The sequence below is a fragment of the Narcine bancroftii genome, chromosome 2, assembly GCF_036971445.1.
Source record: "Narcine bancroftii isolate sNarBan1 chromosome 2, sNarBan1.hap1, whole genome shotgun sequence".
In the NCBI taxonomy this organism is placed as follows: Eukaryota; Metazoa; Chordata; class Chondrichthyes; order Torpediniformes; family Narcinidae; genus Narcine; species Narcine bancroftii.
The window spans coordinates 365,416,718-365,436,693 of NC_091470.1; the positions used below are offsets into that span (position 1 = coordinate 365,416,718).

Genomic DNA, 19,976 nt, shown 5'->3' on the forward strand with positions numbered 1-19,976 from the left:
TAGGGACTGGGTGACCAATAGCAAGAGCAATAACGGGAAGATAGTGCAGGAGTCTCCTGTTCAGGGAGATGGCCCATCAGGAGAAGGCTGCAGCAGCCAGGATCATGGCACCATGAGTGGCTTTGCTGTGCAAGAGGGAGGGAAAAAGAGTGGTGGAGCAATAGTTACAGGGGATTCCATTGTAAGGGAAACAGACAGGAACTTCTGTGGCCGCAAATGGGACTCCCGGATGGTGTATTGCCTCCTGGGTGCAAGGGTCAGGAATGTCTCAGAGCAGCTACAGGACATTCTGAAAGGGGAGGCTGTCGTGGTCCATATTGGTACCAATGATTTAGGAAGAAAGAGGGATGAGGACCTACTTGCTGAATTTAGGGAGCTAGGAGATAAATTAAGGAGAAGGACCTCAAAAGTAATATTCTCAGGATTATTACTGGTGTCATGAGCTAGCCAGAGTAGAAATAGTAGGAGAGTTAGAATGAATATGTGGCTTGAACGGTGGTGCACAAGGGAGGGATTCAGTTTCTTGGGGCACTGGAACTGGTTCTGGGGCAGATGGGAACAGTACAAACCAGATGGTCTACATCTGGACAGGGCTGGGATCAATGTCCTAGGGAGACTGTTTGCTAATGCTGTTGGGGAACATTTAAACGAATGGGGAAGAGGGATGGGAGCCTACAAAGAAGGAATGAGGAAGGTGGTACAGAGACCAAAGCTAGAGTTAGGAAAGAGAAAAAGACTAATAGAGGGGAGAAAAGTCAAAAGCAAAGATTACTAGATTCTAAAAGATCAGTGAGCAGAAGGGCACTTTATCTGAATGCCTGTAGTTTTAGAAACAAAGTTAGTGAACTTGAGGCACAAATCAGTTCCCAGGCATATGATTTAGTGGCCATCACAGAAATATAGTTGCAAGGTGGGCATGATTGGGAATTATATATTCAAGGGTATCAATCAGATAATACATAAAGATTGACAAGAAGATAAAGGAGGTGGGGTGACGCTCTTATTAAGGATGAGATGAGGGAGAGACGATACAAGATCTAAGAAGCAGAATGTTGAGTCCATCTGGGAAGAGATTAAGAATGCTAAAGGGAAAAATAATCACTGGTGGGAGTTGTCTTTCGCCCACCAAATAACAATAGCACAGCGGCACAGGCAATTAACCGAGAGAGAGCGGAGGTATGTAAGAACAGAACTGCAGTTGTCATGGAAGACTTTAACTTCCTCATCGACTGGAAAAATCAAGTTGGTCGTGGGAGTCTGGAGGATGACTTCATGATAGGTTTCTTGAGCAGCATGTTGAGGAACCAACAAGGGAGAATGCTGTTTTAGATCTAGTATTGTGCAATGAGAGAGGTAAAATTAACTATTTAGTTTGGGACACTCTTAGAAAATAGTTTGATTGAATTTCCCATACAGATGGAGGGTGCAATAGTTAGATCTAAAACTAGTGTATTATGCTTGAACAGGGGAAACTACAACAGGATGAGGGAGGAATTTTTCAGCGTGGACTTGAAGCACAGGCTAATTGGCAAAACAGTTGAGAAAAATGGAAGACGTTCAAAGAGATTTTTCACAGTGCTCAACAAAAATAGATCCCTGTTAAAAATAAGGGCACGAAGAGAAGGAAGAGCTAGCCTTCGTTAATTAAGGAAATAAAGGAAAGTATAAAATTAAAAGCTCATGTGTACAAATATGCCAAGAGTAATGGGAAACTGAAGGTTTGGGAAAACTTTGAAAGGCAACAAAGAGCAACTGTGAAAAATAAGGAAAGGGAAGAATAATATGAAGGTAAATTAGCACAGAATATAAAAAGATAGCAAAAAATTTTATAAATATATAAAACGAAAGGAGACTAGAGTCAACATAGGTCCCTTGGAAGATGAGAAAGAAAAATTGATATTGAGTAATGAGGAAATGGCCGAGGCATTGAACAGATATTTTGTGTGAGTCTTCATGGTGGGAGACACATTCAGCATGCCAAAGAATGGTCATTGAGATGAGAAGGGAGGTAAGGGCCTCAATAAAATAATTGTTACAAAAGAGTGATGAGCAAACTAATGGGACTGAATGTGGACAAATCCCCAGGTCCTGTTGGGATGCATCCCAGGATAATGAAGGAAATGGCAGGAGTTAGAGGCAATGCGTTAATAGTCATCTTCTAACATTCTCTGGATTCAGGGCAGGTCCTCGCAGATTGGAAGACAGCAAGGGATTTTAACAAGGGATGTAGACAGAATACGGGTAACTATCGGCCAGTTTGCTTAATGTCTGTAGTTGGGAAAATGCTTGAAGCTGTCATTAAGGATGAAATAGCAATACATTTAAAATGAAGGGGTTCCAACAGATAGATGCAGCATGGATTCAGAAAGGGTAGATCTTGTTTGGAAAACTTGCTGGAGTTCTTTGAGAATATAATGGGTGTGGTAGATAGAGGGGAACAGGTTGATGTTGTATATTTTGATTTCTAGAAGGAGTTTGATAAGGTGACATACAAGAGACTTATCAATACAATACAGATTAATGGAGTCGGGGGAAGTATATTGGCAAAGATTGAGGATTGGTTTACTGACAAAGGCAGAGAGTCAGGATAAGTGGCTGTTTTTTTCTGATTGGCAGACAGTGGTAAGTGGGGTGCTGCAGGGGTCAGTACGGTGCTGGGCCCACAGCTGTTCACCATTTATATTGATGATTTGGAAGAGGAGACAGAGAGTCGTGTAGCCAAGTTTGCGAATGATACTAAATTGAGTGGAAAAGCAAATTGTACAGAGGATGTGGAGAAGCTGCAGAAGGATATAGTTAAGTTAGGTGAATGGGCAAAGGTCTGACAGGTAGAGTACAACATTAATAAATGTGAATTCATTCACTTTGGAGGGAAAAATAGAATAACAGATTATTATTTAAATGGTGAAACACTGTAACATGCTGTAGTGTAGAAGGACTTGGGAGGGCTTGTGCATGAATCGCAAAAAGTTGGGTTGCATGTAAAGCAGCTTATTAAAAAGGGAAATGGAATGTTGGCCTTCATTGCTAAAGGAATTGAATTCAAAAGCAGGGAGGTCATGCTGCAACTGTACAAGGTACTGATGAGGCTGCACCTGGAGTCCTGTGTGCAATTCTGGTCTCCATACTTGAAGAAGGATATACTAGCCTTGGAGGCAGTCAAGAGGAGGTCCACCAGGTTGATCCTGGAGATGAGGGGATTGACCTACAAGGAGAGACTAAATCGCCTGGGATTATACTCATTCCAATTCAGAAGAATGTGAGGAGAACTTATAGAAACATATAAAATTATAAAAGGGATAGATAAGATAGAGGCAGGAAAATTGTTTTCACTGGAAGATGAGATCAGAACTAGAGGACACAGCCTCAAGATTCAGGAATAGATTTACGATGGAGATAGAAAAAAACTGTTTTTCCCAGAGAGCAGTGAATCTGTGGAATTCTCTGCCCAGGGAAGCAGTTGAGGTTACTTTATTAAACATATTTAAGGTTCAGTTAGATTTTTACATAAAAAAGGAATTAAGGGATATGGGGAAAAGGCAGGTAGGTGGAGTTGAGTCAATGATCAGATCAGCTATGATCTTTTTGAATGGTGGAGCAGGCTCGATGGACCAGATGGCCAACTCCTGCTCCTGTTTCTGATGTTCTTCAATCTTTCTCATGATACCATGGGCTCTTGTCTTGCAAGATGTGTGGCACCTTCTTTAAGGTCTTTTGAAAATCCAGGTGAACCACATTCCTTGTCTCTCATTTACCTGCCCTTCTTATTATTTCCTCAAAGAATTCCAAGAGGTTTGTTAGGCAAGATTCTCCTCTTGGGGAAATGCTGACATTGTCCCATTTTACCATGCATTTCCAAGTACACTGAAACCTCATCTTTTAACATCTTACCAACCACCAAAGTCAGCCTAACCATCATTTGTTTCACTCCTTTCTTAAAGAGTGGGCCGACATTTGCAATTTTCCAATCCTCCTGAACCATTCCAGAATCTAGTAATACACCATCAATGCCTCCACAATTTAATTAGCTGCCAATTTCAAAACCCTGGTTAGTTCATCTGGTCCAGGTGATTTATCCACCTTCAGACCTTTCCCAGTCCTTTCTCCTTTGTTATATCAACTACGCACACTCCTCCCCCTTGACACTCTTGAACTACTGGCAACTGCTGGTGTCTTCCACGTTGAACGCAGACGCAAAATACTTATCAAGTTTGCTGTCATTTCTTTTCCCCATTACTATCTCCCCAGTGACATTTTCCAGCAGTTCATCTTCACTTCTCTTTTGCTCTTTAAGTATCTTTTTTTTTTTTTAATTTTTTATTTTTCACACCATAAATCACAATAGCCATGATATACACTTTTTCTTTTCCACACATTTACAGTGACTTTTTCTCCCTCCCCCCTCCCTCCTCCCAAGCCACCCCCCCATCCCTCCCCCCTCTCATCCATTTTAGTTATACAATCTAGGTTGCATTAATTCAGTTAGACAATGTTGTCATTCAACAAAAATACACCAGAAATTCTACTGAGTCCATTTTTTTCTTCTCTTCTCCTTCCATCAACTTAGGTAATGTTTGTTCCCGGTAGGTTTTCGCTATTGTATTTAATGTAAGGCTCCCATACTTGTTCGAATATTTCAATATTATTTCTTAAACTATATGTTATTTTTTCTAATGGAATACATTTATTCATTTCTATATACCATTGTTGTATTTTCAAATTATCTTCCAATTTCCAGGTTGACATAATACATTTTTTTGCTACAGCTAGGGCTATCTTAACAAATCTTTTTTGTGCATCCTCCAAGTCAATTCCAAATTCTTTATTTTTTATGTTACTTAGGAGAAAGATCTCTGGATTCTTTGGTATATTGTTTTCTGTTATTTTATTTAATATCTGATTGAGATCATCCCAAAATTTTTTTACTCTCTCACATGTCCAGATTGCATGAATTGTTGTTCCCCTTTCTTTTTTACATCGAAAACATCTATCAGATACTGTTGGGTCCCATTTATTTAACTTTTGCGGTGTAATGTATAGTCTGTGTAACCAATTATATTGTATCATACGCAGCCTCGTATTTATTGTATTTCTCATCGTTCCAGAGCATAACTTCTCCCATGTTTCCTTTTTTATCTTTATATTTAAATCTTGTTCCCATTTTTGTTTAGTTTTACCATTTGTTTCCTCATTTTCCTTTTCTTGCAGTTTAATATACATATTTTTTATAAATCTTTTGATTAACATTGTATCTGTAATCACATATTCAAGGTTACTTCCCTCTGGTAAACTCAAGTTGCTTCCTAATTTATCTTTCAAGTAGGATCTCAGTTGGTAATATGCCAGCGCTGTATCTCCCGTTATATTGTACTTATCTCTCATTTGTTCAAAGGATAAGAATCTACTTCCTGAAAAACAATTTTCTATTCTTTTAATCCCTTTTTTTTCCCATTTTCTAAAGGCAAGGTTGTCTATTGTAAAAGGGAGTAGCTTATTTTGCGTCAATATTAGTTTTGGTATTTGGTAATTTATTTTATTTCTTTCTACATGAATCTTCTTCCATATATTGAGGAGATGGTGTAATACTGGAGAAGTTCTATGTTGTACCAATTTTTCGTCCCATTTATATAATATGTGTTCAGGTATCTTTTCCCCTATTTTATCTAATTCTAGTCTCGTCCAGTCTGGTTTTTCCCTTGTTTGATAAAAATCTGATAGGTACCTTAATTGTGCGGCTCTATAATAATTTTTGAAGTTTGGCAATTGTAAGCCTCCTTGTTTATACCATTCTGTTAATTTGTCTAGTGCTATCCTCGGTTTCCCCCCTCTCCATAAAAATCTCCTTATTATTTTCTTTAACTCTTTGAAGAATTTTTCTGTCAGTTGTATTGGCAATGCCTGAAATAAGTATAGTATCCTTGGAAAAATGTTCATTTTAATACAGTTTATCCTTCCTATCAGTGTTAGTGGTAGCTCTTTCCAATGCTCTAAATCGTCCTGTAATTTTTTCATTAGTGGATTGTAATTGAGCTTATATAATTGGCCTAGATTTTTGTTTATTTGCACACCTAGGTATCTTATTGCCTGCGTTTGCCATCTGAATGGGGATTCCTCCTTAAATTTTGAGAAATCCGCGTTATTCATAGGCATTGCTTCACTTTTATTTACGTTTATCTTGTATCCCGACACTTCTCCATATTCCTTCAATTTCTTATATAGTTCTTTTATTGATAGTTCTGGTTCTGTTAAGTACACTATCACATCATCCGCAAACAGACTGATTTTATATTCCCTGTCTTTTATTTTTATTCCTTTTATATTATTATCTCTTCTTATCGATTCTGCTAGTGGTTCTATAGCTAGCGCAAACAATAATGGTGATAGTGGGCATCCCTGCCGCGTTGACCTGCTTAAGTTAAATTGCTTTGATACATGTCCATTTACTGTCACTTTCGCTAACGGTCCCTTATATAATGCTTTAATCCAATTAATATACTTCTCCGGTAAACTGAATTTTTGCAATACTTTGAACAAGTAATTCCATTCTACTCTGTCGAAGGCCTTCTCTGCGTCTAAAGCAACTGCTACTGTAGGTGCTTTATTTCCTTCTACTGCATGAATTAAATTAATAAATTTACAAATATTGTCTGTTGTGCGTCTTTTTTTGATAAATCCAGTTTGGTCTAAATTTACCATTTTCGGTACCTGTTCTGCTAATCTGTTCGCTAATAGTTTAGCTATTATCTTATAATCTGTGTTTAGCAAAGATATTGGTCTATATGACGCTGGTGAGAGTGGATCTTTCCCTTGTTTTAGTATCACTGTAATTATTGCTGTTTTACATGAATCTGGTAAGTTTTGTGTCTCATCAATCTGGTTGATTACATCCAGGAGGGGCGGTATTATTAGGTCTTTAAATGTTTTGTAGAATTCTATTGGGAGTCCGTCCTCTCCTGGTGTCTTATTATTTGGTAAATTTTTTATTATCTCTTGTATTTCTATTGTTCCAAATGGTTCTGTTAATTTATTTTGTTCCTCTATTTGTAGTTTTGGTAGTTCAATTTTAGTCAAAAATTCATCTATTTTCCCTTCTTTCCCTTCGTTTTCGGTTCGGTATAATTGTTCATAGAATTCTCTGAAGTTTTCCTTAATTTCTTTTGGATTATATGTAATTTGTTTGTCTTTTTTCCTTGTTGCCAATACCATTTTCTTAGTTTGCTCTGTCTTAAGCTGCCATGCTAGGATTTTGTGTGTTTTTTCCCCTAGTTCATAATATTTCTGTTTTGTCTTCATTATATTCTTCTCCACCTTATATGTTTGTAATGTTTCATATTTTATTTTTTTATCCGCCAATTCTCTTCTTTTGGTTGTATCTTCCTTTATTGCTAATTTTTTTTCTATGTTTATTATTTCCCTTTCCAACTGCTCTGTTTCCTGATTATAGTCCTTCTTCATCTTGGTTGCATAACTTATTATTTGCCCTCTAATGAATGCTTTCATTGCGTCCCATAGTATAAACTTATCTTCCACTGATTCCGTATTTACTTCAAAGTACATTTTTAATTGTTTTTCAATAAATTCTCTAAAATCCTGTCTTTTAAGTAGCATGGGGTTTAATCTCCATCTATACATTCTTGGAGGGATGTCTTCTAGCTCTATTGCCAATAACAGGGGTGAGTGGTCCGATAATAGTCTAGCTTTATATTCCGTTTTCCTAACTCTCCCTTGTATGTGGGCTGATAACAGGAATAGGTCTATCCTTGAGTATGTTTTATGTCTAGTCGAGTAGTATGAGTATTCCTTTTCTTTTGGGTTTTGTTTCCTCCATATGTCCACAAGTTTCATTTCTTGCATTGATTTAATTATAAATTTGGTTACTTTGTTCTTCCTGTTAATTTTTTTCCCCGTTTTATCCATATTTGGATCCAAATTCAGATTGAAATCCCCTCCTACTAGTATGTTCCCTTGCGTATTAGCTACCTTCAAAAAGATATCTTGCATAAACTTTTGATCTTCTTCGTTAGGTGAATATATATTAAGTAGATTCCAAAGCTCTGAATATATCTGACATTTTATCATAACATATCTCCCTGCTGGATCTATTATTTCCTCTTCTATTTTAAATGGCACATTTTTGCTAATTAATATAGCCACTCCTCTTGCTTTTGAATTATACGATGCTGCTGTTACATGTCCTACCCAATCTCTCTTTAATTTCTTGTGCTCCAATTCAGTTAAATGTGTTTCTTGGACAAATGCTATATCTATTTTTTCCTTTTTCAGTAAATTTAGTAGTTTCTTCCTTTTAATTTGGTTATGTATTCCATTAATATTTAGAGTCATATAGTTCAGCGTAGCCATTTTATATTTTGTTTATCTTCTCTTTCCGTTTTTCCATCATTACCTTTCCTCCTTTTCCATTTCTGTTTTCTTATTTTCAACTCTTTACCAGACAACATTCCTACAACATCCAACATTTTCCTTATTCTCCTATTTCTATCTTCTTTATCCCCAATCTCCCCTTCCCCTCCTGAGTTGCCCTTTATCCCTTGTCGGACAACCACATCTCCCCTCTCCATTTGGATTTGCGAATCCACTCGCAAGCGTCAACTGATTTTGCAGTGACCGCTCTTTTCCCCCCACCCAGCCCCCCCCAGAAAAGATTTCGTTTTTTATATGTCACAAAGGTCACTCTTTTAGTTCCCTCCTTATTCTCTCTATTCCATTACCTTCCCTTATTAATTCTTGTCTATACTTTCTATGTTTTCCTCTAATTACAGATACTTTCACATATGCCCGTTGTCTCTATTCACTCTTATACCTCTTTACCCGCATACATATCAATCGTGGTCATTTTTACCCTCCTTACCCGTCTTCATCCCTCAGTCTATTTTTGTCTTTACCCACATACATATCAATCGTGATAATTTTTGCTCTCATTACCCGTCTTCGTCCCTCAGTCTATTTTTGTAATTGTTCTGCAAATTTTCGTGCTTCTTCTGGATCCGAGAATAGTCTGTTTTGTTGTCCTGGAATAAATATTTTCAATACCGCAGGATGCTTCAGTGTAAATTTATATCCTTTCTTCCATAAAATCGCTTTTGCTGCATTGAACTCTTTTCTCTTCTTTAGGAGTTCAAAGCTTATATCTGGATAAATGAAGATTTTTTGCCCTTTATACTCCAGTGGTTTGTTGCCCTCTCTTACTTTTTCCATTGGCTTCTCCAGCACCTTTTCTCTTGTAGTATATCTTAGGAATTTTACTACAATAGATCTTGGTTTTTGTTGTGGTTGTGGTTTAGGGGCCAATGCTCTATGTGCCCTTTCTATTTCCATTTCTTGCTGTAGTTCTGGACATCCTAGGGCCTTAGGGATCCATTCTTTTATAAACTCCCTCATATTCTTGCCTTCTACATCTTCCTTAAGGCCCACTATCTTTATGTTATTTCTTCTGTTATAATTTTCCATTATATCTATTTTTTGGGCTAGTAATTCTTGTGTCTCTTTAGTTTTTTTATTAGATTCCTCCAATTTCTTTTTTAAGTCTTCTACCTCCATTTCTGCTGCTATTGCCCGTTCTTCCATCTTGTCCATTTTTTTCCCCATTTCTGTTAAGGTCATATCCATTTTATTTATTTTCTTTTCTGTGTTGTTTATTCTTCTTCTTAAATCATTGAATTCCTGTGTTTGCCATTCTTTAAATGACTCCATGTATCCTCTAACAAGAGCAAGTACCTCCTTTACCTTGCCTATCTTTTCTTCTTCTATTTCCCTGTACTCTTCCTCTTCCTCTTCTTCTTCCTCTAGGTTGACCATCTGTTGTTTCTTTGCTGCCCTTTCCTCCTCTTCTTTCTTGTTTCTATTGTCTTCTGTGGTCTCTTCTTGCTGCAGGTGTTCTGCAGCTGTCGTTGCCGGCTGTGGAGATCGACTCCCCAGCTGGTCCCCCCTCCCGTCGGTGTGTTTTTTTGTATGCGCATCGCGCATGCGCGAGGAGTCGCGCATGCGCGGTTGCGCACTTTTACTCGGCTCTGTGAGCCATTGTTGTAGTTCTCTTTCTACCGACCTGAGGTAGTGGGGTCTTCTCTCCACAGCGGGCCTCTTCGGACAGGTAAGGCCTTCACCTTTTTCCTCCGTTGTCTTCTCTTCCTCTCTTCTTTCCGTTGATTTTGATTTTTCTCCTTTTGTCTCCATCTTCTTTCCACCTTTATATTCACTTTTCTTTAACTTGTATTTCTGTGCCTTTGTATTTTCTCTTGTTTTTCCCGACTTTTCTGGAGAGGGCTGGAGTTCACCGTCCGGCCACTACTCCATCACGTGACTCCTCGCTCTTTAAGTATCTAAAGAGACTTTTCACATTCTCTTGTATGCAATTGGCGAGCTTACCTTCATTTTTAATCTTTTCTCTCCTTATTGCTTTTTCAGTTGCCTTCTGTTGGCTTTTAAAAACTTCCCAATTCTCTTGCTTCCCACTAATTTTTGCCATTTTATTTTTGCCTTTATGTTGTCTTTTTCCTTCCTGCCAGCACAGTTGCCACATCTTCCCTTTACAACATGTCTTCATCTTTGGAACAAACTTGTTCTGCACCTTCCAAGTTAATCTGAGAAACTCCAGTCACCACTGCTCTACTATTATGTACTTGGATTTCCAGAACTTTGATAAAATGCCACATAAAAGAATGATCAATAAAATAACCAAAATATTAGCATGGATTGAAAATGAAAGGTAGAAAGTTGGAATATGTGTGTTTCTCTGGGTGGCAATCAGTAGTGAGTAGAGTGTTGCAGGGGTCAGCGCTGGGCTGCACAAACGTTCATGATAGACATGAGCAATTTGGAAGAGGGATCTGAGTGTCGCAGTTCTAAGTTTGCTGAGAAGATGCGGAGAGTCTGCAGAGAGACATAGATAGGTTAAGTGAATGGGCAAAGGACTGGGAGATGTTTGTAAATATGAAGTCATCCACTTTGGAAAGAAAAATTGTGATCAATATTATTTAAATAATGAAGGATTTCAACATGCCGCTGTGCAAAAGGAGTTTGGAGTTCTTGCTTATGAATTACAAAAGATTAGTTTGCAGGTACAACAAGTTATCGAGTCAGCAAATAGGATGCTGGACTTCAACTGCTGGAGGGATTGAATTAAGAGCAGGGAGGTTCTACTGCAATTGTACAATGTACTGGTGAGGCTGTACCTAGAGTACTGCTGGCAGCTGTGGTCTCCTTACTTGAGGAGAATAGACTGGCTTTGAGGTGATGAAGAGGAGGTTCATCTGGATAATTTCAGAGTTGAGAGGTTTAGCCTCTGAGGAGAGATTCTACTCGCCTGCAACTGCACTCATTGGAATTCAGAAGAATGGGAGGGGATCTTGTAAAAACATATAAAACAATGACAGAGGTAGATAGAGCTGGAAAGTTGTTTCCACTGATAGGTGAGAGGTTGGGGACATGACTTCAATTAGAGGGAGTAGATTTAGGACAGAGATGAGGAGGAGCTGCGTTTACCAGAGAGTGATGAATTTGTGGAAATCAATGCCCAGGAAAGCAGTTGTGGCTGGCTCATTGAATATGTTTAAAATGCACAATAGGGGAAATTAAAGGTGAGAGGAAAAGGCAGGTTAGTGGACCTGAGTCCACAGCCGGATCAACCATGATCTTCCTGAATTGCAGGGAAGGTTCGACAGGCAGAATAGTCTATTCACTCTCCTATTTCTTGTTCTTGTGGAGCACCACTAGTCAGAGATCTCATGTCAGAATAACAATTTGTTAAACCAATTTTGAATTCAATTCTCCATTTCCATGGACCCATAAAACTTCATGCTAACTCGGAGGGACCTTATTGAATGCTTTACCAAAGCCGCCATGTTGCCAACATCCACCTCTACCCTCATCAACTCATCAACATGTTGGCATAATGGCAAAGCAATGAATATGTAAAAATCAGAGTTTAGAAAAGGGGAAGAGATGGTAATATTAGCTCTTTCAAATAAGAACAATGCCATATAACCATATAACCACTTACAGCACAGAACAGGCCAGTTCGGCCCTACTATTCCATGCCGGAACAAATTCCCACCCTCCTAGTCCCACTGATCAGCACCTGGTCCATACCCCTCCAATCCTCTCCCCCCTCCCATGTAATTATCCAAGTTTTAAAAAAAATCAAAGGAAGACATGGCTAAAGAAACAGTACCCAACCTCTCTGCCAACAGGACAGGCCAAAAAATGGTACCTGCTTTGAATTTATTTATTAACTATTGAGATACAGCACAATAACAGGTCCTTCCAGCTCACGAGCTGGTGCCCTCTCAAATACACCCACATGACCAATCAATTTACTAACCCTTTGGAAATGGGAGGGCTTGGATTAGTTACATTTTATTTGCATTAATGACATTTTACAGAAGTTATTATATCAAATAATTACATTTCTTAAATAATATAGCTTCAAAAATCAATAACATCTTAAAATTTTGTTTGAAAAGGAATAACAAAAACAGCTCCATTACTTTGTAAGAATGTTACAAAATAAACTGCAATAGGGAATATTAGGGCAGTTAACCAAAAGTGTTTTTTTTCCTGAGGTGGGAATCGAGAGGCAGACTGGCAGAAAGGTCCAGGAGTGAAACGACAGAGGTTAGAGGATTGTCAGCTGAATATAAAACTATTAACAGTGAGGAGGGGGCAGGGGGACCAAACCCAAGGAAACGCAAAAGACATCAGATTACACAGAGAATTATAGGATTGGAGGAGATCACAGTGATGAGGTGGAACACCAGGAAAGATTTCAAAATGCAAGGTAGTTTTCACACAAGAACATTTCCAAAAGGGAACATAAATGGTATAATTTCTGCTGAATTGGTGACTATCCAAAGCAGAAAATGCACTCCTTTTAGAACCACAGAAAATTACAGCACAAAAACAGACCCTTCACCCCCCCTCTCGTCTGTGCCAAAGTATTATTCTGCCTCGTTCCACTGACCTACTCTCAGTCCATAGCCCTCCATACCTCTCCCGTCCATGGACCTGTCCAAATTCTTCTTAAATATTAAAACTGAGCCTGTATTCACCACTTCAGCTGGCAGCTCGTACCATACTACCACCACTCTGTGAAAAGAAATTTCCCCTAAATCTTCCCCCTTTCACCCTTTAACCCGTGTCCTCTGGTTTGTATCGCACTGAACCTCAGTGGAAAAAAGCCGACTTGCATTTTACTCGATCTAATGTCAATCTTCATGTTTACAGTAAATTTGATTTGCATTAGAAAAATATCACTGAGGTTTCCACAGGGATATATCTATATGTTAAATGAACTAACACGATAAGAATTGAATACGATATTTTAATCGAGAAATAAATATTGTACTAAATAGTTATGAAACTGCTGCTGGGTGATAATGATTGTTTTGTTCATTATCGGCTGGACATTATTTGCAGAGTACACTTCATTAGCTTACCATGGACCTCAAGCAGCAGAGTGATACAGCCAATAAAGCCACTGCCTTACAACTTGAATCCCAACCGTCAGTGCTGCGTGGATGGAGAATGCATTTTCCCTGAGGCTGTGTGAGATTCCCACACGTGTTTGAGTTTCTTCTCAATGATGCTGCTTGGTAGGTTAATTGGCCAGCGTAAATTGCCCCTCACAAGGAGCTGAGTGCTAGAATCTATGGGGAGTTGATGGAAACATAGGGAAAACTGGAGAATGGGATTGCTCTTTGGAGTTGGTGCAAAATCAATGGGCTAAAACAGCTTCCTTCAATGTTGTAAGAACCATATGACCTCATTTCAAATATCTTATACAAGATAATTTTGAGTTTATCTCCTCAACTATTTATCCCCCCCTTTTCTGCGAAGAGTGAATAGGAGTTTACTATTCATGCTGTCATTCATGTGTCACACATTTTGCTCGAAGAAAACAACCACAAACATACATGAGCTTCCTTCGTATGTAGTAAAATAATTTGAGCCAAGAATGGAGATGTCTTATGGCAATTATATTGGGCCCAGGTGAGGCCGCACCTGGAGTGTTTGTGTTTCCTTATTTGTTGCAGAGCGAATACAGTAAAGAGTCATCAGACAGGCTATACGAGGTGTGAATGAATGGGCTACTCTCTGCAGCTCACAAGGAGAGGTGTCCTCACTGAAATTTATAAATATACAAAAGGTACATTGAAATTGGCCTCAGCTTGATGGATGTGGGAAGGTGCTTCATTTGGTGTTGTGGAGAAGTACAATGTGCTCTCTTCAATGATGGAGAAACCAAATGTAGGTTGGTTGCTTGGGAAAGTACTTGCATGCTGTCCAGATGAAGTGTCCTGCAGTTTCCACTTTCAATCACAGTTAAAACCTGCCTTTGGCCTCCTGTACTATGACACAGAACCCAATGCAATCTTGCCTTCTGCCTGGGATTGCCTGGCCTTCCAGACTCAATGACAAAAACTTCCAACATCAGGAAACCTACTCTTTCTGTCTGGCTCTAAATTGGCAGCTTCTGCCAATTGTCCATATATGATGTTGATGTTCGTAAAATACAAAAAAAGAGACATAATCTAATTCTGCCACATGAATTAATTTGGTCTCACTGAAACAGAGAACTTGCCTCTGTTCAACCTATCCTTCCATCTCCTTCGCTGTAACTGAAAATTAATTCTGATGAAGGGTCTTAGACAAGTATTACTCTTTCCACAACTGCTGCTTGACTGCCAGGCGTTTCTAGAAATTATTAAACATTTAGCTGCTAAACTAGCATGAACAGCAAAAACAAATTATTAACCATATTTTAAAATACAAAATGATTGATTTTGATCGATGAGTACCCAACAAGAATTTGCAAAAGGATTGATCATTTGATCCTCACAAAACCTCCCTACAACTTCAGTCATTACAGTCCGTAATTTTAATTAATTACTACATTGACCTGCTACCCATAAATAAGGGCCTGATGCCAACTTATTGCTAACATCACTTGACACAAACTCCTCAAATGATCCCAGGGCCATTCATTTTTCCACTCAATCTGAGGTATTTGACCTTTACCTGGCAACTTTCCATATGCAGCTAAACTTCCGTGAATATTTGTAATTAAAAAAAAAGGTCTCGGATCTCAGAGGATAAAATTGACCTCCTGAGTATTTTCAGCCTGGCTTTTGATTTCAGAATTTCAGCAAGAGTTGGAGTTGTGAATTATGTGAGTGCATCCATTACTTGTATTTCCTGCATGTGTAATTTTTCGTGGAACTGATGTGTAACCAAAGGCAGAAAGATCAGGCCAGGTGGACGGTGACCTGATGGAATTCCAAATAAGGAAAGAAAAGTGAATCAATTCCAAAGCTGAGAATCTTGATGCCAATTATTAGATGAAAAAAAAAGGGGTAAAGGATTTGGTAGTTGTTCAGAAGATCATCACTTTGACTTTAAAGAATCCATCATGGCACAGTATCATTCTAACTTAATTTTAATACCTAACTAAAAATGAACAATAATTTAGATCAATGTTGCATTCCTGCCTCACTCTCACAAACCTTAAATGTGACAGTTGCTTTGGTGCAATAGAATCCCACAGAAACCACTGGATCTTTGGCAGGCAACGATCTTAGACGGTTTATTTTAATCCCATTTTCATCGACTTCAAAGTTTTCATCTCCCTCATCAGAATAACTGACCAGCGCAGGAACGAGGGACAATGCCCAAGATACCCATCCTTGATCATCATCCTGTTGCTGCAGAAACTCTTGGACATCAGCTCCATGTTGTCCTTGAATCCCGGCGTCAGACTCACCACCTGAGGAAACACAAACACAATGACATTTAATGCGGTGTGCCAGTTTATCAACCAGTAGCATCAACTTGGTTTTGTTTTCTCCACAGATGCTGTCCATTCTAGCATTCTTTCTTGTTTCAAATTTGCAGCCATTATGTCCCTTCATTTTTTCTCTCATTCTAGCTATAGGAACTAAATTATTTAGGTTGCGAAGACAAACTTAGTCTTCATCCTATCATGGATATTCCCTCTACAACCCTCTCCCTGCAGCTTCAAAGAGGACTGCATCACAGCACATAGAACAGCCACAGACCCTTCAGCCAATATGTCTGTGCCAACACCTCAAATCAAATTAAAACTTTGCTGCTTGCAGCAATGCCGTTGTAAAGAAATCTTGTTAGCGCCTCTACTCTTTCAGGAATTTCCACCAGTATCTCGGAGTAGAAGGCTCGGAGTGGACACAGCCCAGTACATCACAGACAAAACTCTCACCACCATCAAGAAAATTTACATGGAATGCTGCTATCGGAGAGCAACAGCAATCATCATGGATCCACACCACCCAGGACATGCCATCAGGAAAGAGATATGTGTGTCACAAACCCTGTACCTCCAGATTTAGGAATAATTGCTACCCCATTCACCATCAGACTCCTCAACAACAAACTCAATCACAGACTCATCTAAGGACTCAGATCTTAGGGTTGTATGTGATCAGACTATAAATCTGAAATCTAAGTCCTTAAATGAGGCCCTGATTGAGTTTGTCGTTGAGGGGGAGCAGCTGTTCCTGAACCTGGTGGAGCCTTGTGGCACGCCTTAGTTTGCACATTATTTATTACAGATTTTTTTTTTCCTGTTATTGCAGTTTGTTCACATTTCTTTCTTCCTTTGCATTTCTCTCAATTGTGTGCAATTCTGGTTGCCCCATTACAGGAAGCATTAGTAATATTTGGAAGGGGTGCTTATTTTCAGGGATATTGGATACACACAGAAATCATTTGATTGAGCTGAGGGAGAGACACACTACACAGATATTTTACACACAGAGTGGTAGGTACATGGAATAGCGTGCCTCACAGCAGTGGTGGAAGCAGATACAATAATAGCATTTAAGAGGAGACCAGATAGACTCCCTGTAATGGGGCAACCAGAATTGCACGAAATATTCCAAGTGCAGAATAGCCAACGAAGTCAATCATACAATATGGCTCCTTTACCATCCTGTGTACTGCATGTCTACATTCCATGAGCTATGGACATGGACCCCCAGATCCCTTGGAACATGAATACTTACCATTAACTGCTTTCATTGCTCTTACATTTGACCTCCTAAAGTGCAGCACCTCACATCTGTCTGGATTTAACTCCATCTCCCATTTCCATGCCTACTTCTGTAATTGATCTGTATTCTGTTATATTATTTGATAACCCTCTATATCATCCACAACTCCACCAATCTTGTGCTATGTCTAAACTTACTAGCCCAGCTATAGAGGATACTTTCCAGGTTCTAATCTATCTTAATTTCAAAACATGCCATCTTCAAGGAAACGTGGGGACGATATTCCAAATTACTATCTTATTAATCCAATCAACTAAACTTCGTAGATGCAGCTTATGTAGCTTTAATTCATTGATAAAAGCATTTTGCATAACTTTGCATTAAGATTTTCATAACCATGAATAAACAAAGCATTCAGCTATATTTAAAGACATAATGATATTCAACTTCAAAGAGATATACAAGAATAAATAATACAAAATAAGATTAAATAAGACAAATTCAAAGAAAATTATCTTGATCTTATGTCTCCTTCATGGTTCGTCAAGCTCTTCGTCTGCACGGATATTACAACATATCACGTCATAGTCACTTTGGGAACACTACAAACAATGTTTTTCCTTACAAAGATAAGCTCAAAGGTAACTCAAAATCAAAAAGGTTTTAACTGTTACACCACCCTCCTTCTTTGTCATCAAAAACAACAAGGGTCTCAACACCGATCCCTGAAGAATACTACTGGTCACAGGCTTCAACCTCCTTCCACAACTACCCCCTAACTTCTATGGGGCAGCCAATTTTGTATCCATACTTCAACTCACCATGGATTGTGTGTATTTGCACCAGCTGAATCGACCTTGACAACCATCTGCCCAAAGTCCACGCAAACAGCATCCACTGCCCTACCATCATCAACCGCACCTCCTCAAAAATCTCAATCAAATCAGTACGACATGACCTGCCCCTCATTAAACCATGCTGGCTGTCCCAAATCTGACAATGACTTTCCAAATGTTCAGAAATCCTATCCCTATGTATCCTTTCCAATAGATTCCCTACCATTGACGTGTGACTTACTGCTCTATCATTTCCCTTCTTGAACAAAGATACAACAATCGCCACTCTACAGTCCTCTGGGACCTTTCCACTTGCTGGTGAGGATGCAAAGATCTTTGTTAAGACCCCAGCAATCTATTCACTTGCCTCTTTCAATAACCATGGATGTACCCATTAGGTCCATGCAACATCCACCTTAATTCTCTTCAAAAGACCCAACACTACCTTCTGAAAAAATGTCCTCGTCCATGAGCATGCTCATTATGCTCCCCATTAGTGTCCATGCTCTTCTCATAGAACATTGCAGCCCTTCAACCTATGATCTTGTGATGACCTGTACAAACCTACTTAACAAACTAAACCTTCCCTACCTCGTATCATTACCCTCTATTTTTCTTGCATTCATGTGCCTACCTAAGAGTGTTTTTAAAGACATACAGAACAGTAGCAGTCCCTTCTGGCCCATGACCCCAGGCCACACAATTACACCCAATTAACTTCCCGAACATTTTGAAGGGTGGGAGGAAACTGGAGTATCCAAAGAAAACCCACATAGACACAGAGAGAACATAAACTCCTTATAGATAGCTCCAGATTCGAACCCGCATTGCTAGCCCTGTAATAGCATTGCTCGAACTACTCCACTAACACTGCCATCCTTTTAAATGTCCATTTTGTACCAGCCTCCATCACCACCCCTAACAATGCATTCTAAGCACCCGCTACTCTCTGTGAAAAAAGCTTACCCCTGACAGCTCCTGAACTTTCCTCCCCTCACCTTATACTCTGGAGTTTGCTGGTCTCATCTCAGGGAAACGAAACTGGTTGTCCACCCAAACTAATGCCTTTCATAATCTTTTAGACCTCCATAAAGTCGCCTCTCATCCTTCTTCACTACAAACAGAAAAGCCCTAGCTCTATTAACTTTGCTTCATAAGATTGCTTCTCCAATCCAAGCAACATCCTAGTAAATCTCCTCTATCAAGTCAAGTTTGTGTCATCTGATTGTACAAGTACAACCTGATGAAACAGCATACTCTGGTCCTCAGTACAAAAACATACAGACATACAATCAGACAAAACACACATATTGACAAATAATACATCTGCAGGACAAGTATTATATCTATAAAGATAAATAAATAAATATTGCTTTGTGCAAATGAGAGTCTCAGATGGTGAGTGTGAGTAGTTCCTTTGGTCATTCAGCATTCTCACTGCCCGTGGGAAGAAGCTGAACCTCAGCCTGGTGGTGCTGGCTCTGATCCTCCTGCATCTCTTCACCGACAGGAGCAGCTGAAAGATATTATGTGGAGGGTGGAAGGGGTCCTCAATGATATTGCCAGTAGATCAAGTCAATGATGGGGAGGGCAAGTCCAGTGATTCTCCCTGTCCAGTGATTCTCCAAGTCCAGTGATTCTCCAAGTCCAGTGATTCTCCCTGTCCAGTGATTCTCCAAGTCCAGTGATTCCCCCTGTCCAGTGATTCTCCAAGTCCAGTGATTCTCCCTGTCCAGTGATTCTCCAAGTCCAGCGATTCTCCCTGCCACTCTTATGATCATGTGGATTGACCTCCGATCCATTTCTCTACAGCAACCGTACCACACTGTGATTCTGTCGGCCAGGCCACTCTTGATAGTGCTCTTATAGAAGGCTGACATAATGGTGGCTGGTAGCCTTGACTGCTTCAGTTTTCTCAGGAAGTGCAGTCACTGTTGCGCCTTCCTGATAAGTGCAGAGATGTTGAGTGTCCATGAGAGGTTACTAGTTAAGTGAACTCCAAGGAACTTGGTGCTCCAAGGAACTGTGCACCCTCTCCATAGCTTCCACGTCCTTTATGTCATGGTGACCAGAACTGCACATAACATTTCAAATGTAG

At 39.4% G+C, this 19,976-nt stretch overlaps 1 protein-coding gene across 17 annotated transcripts in view; it reads right to left on the reverse strand.

Moving 5' to 3' along the window:
• LOC138755825 (intermembrane lipid transfer protein VPS13B-like) overlaps nt 1-19,976 on the reverse strand; it is a 1,263,706-nt gene that overhangs the window by 991,262 nt on the left and 252,468 nt on the right. For all 17 annotated transcript variants that reach the window (XR_011352575.1, XM_069922506.1, XM_069922508.1 and 14 more), the window contains one exon: nt 15,519-15,778. Coding sequence is in view for 16 of the 17 variants with exons in the window: in XM_069922506.1 (XP_069778607.1) it covers nt 15,519-15,778 (260 nt within the window). In the remaining variant the exon portion in view is untranslated. The remainder of the gene's footprint in view (nt 1-15,518; nt 15,779-19,976) is intronic.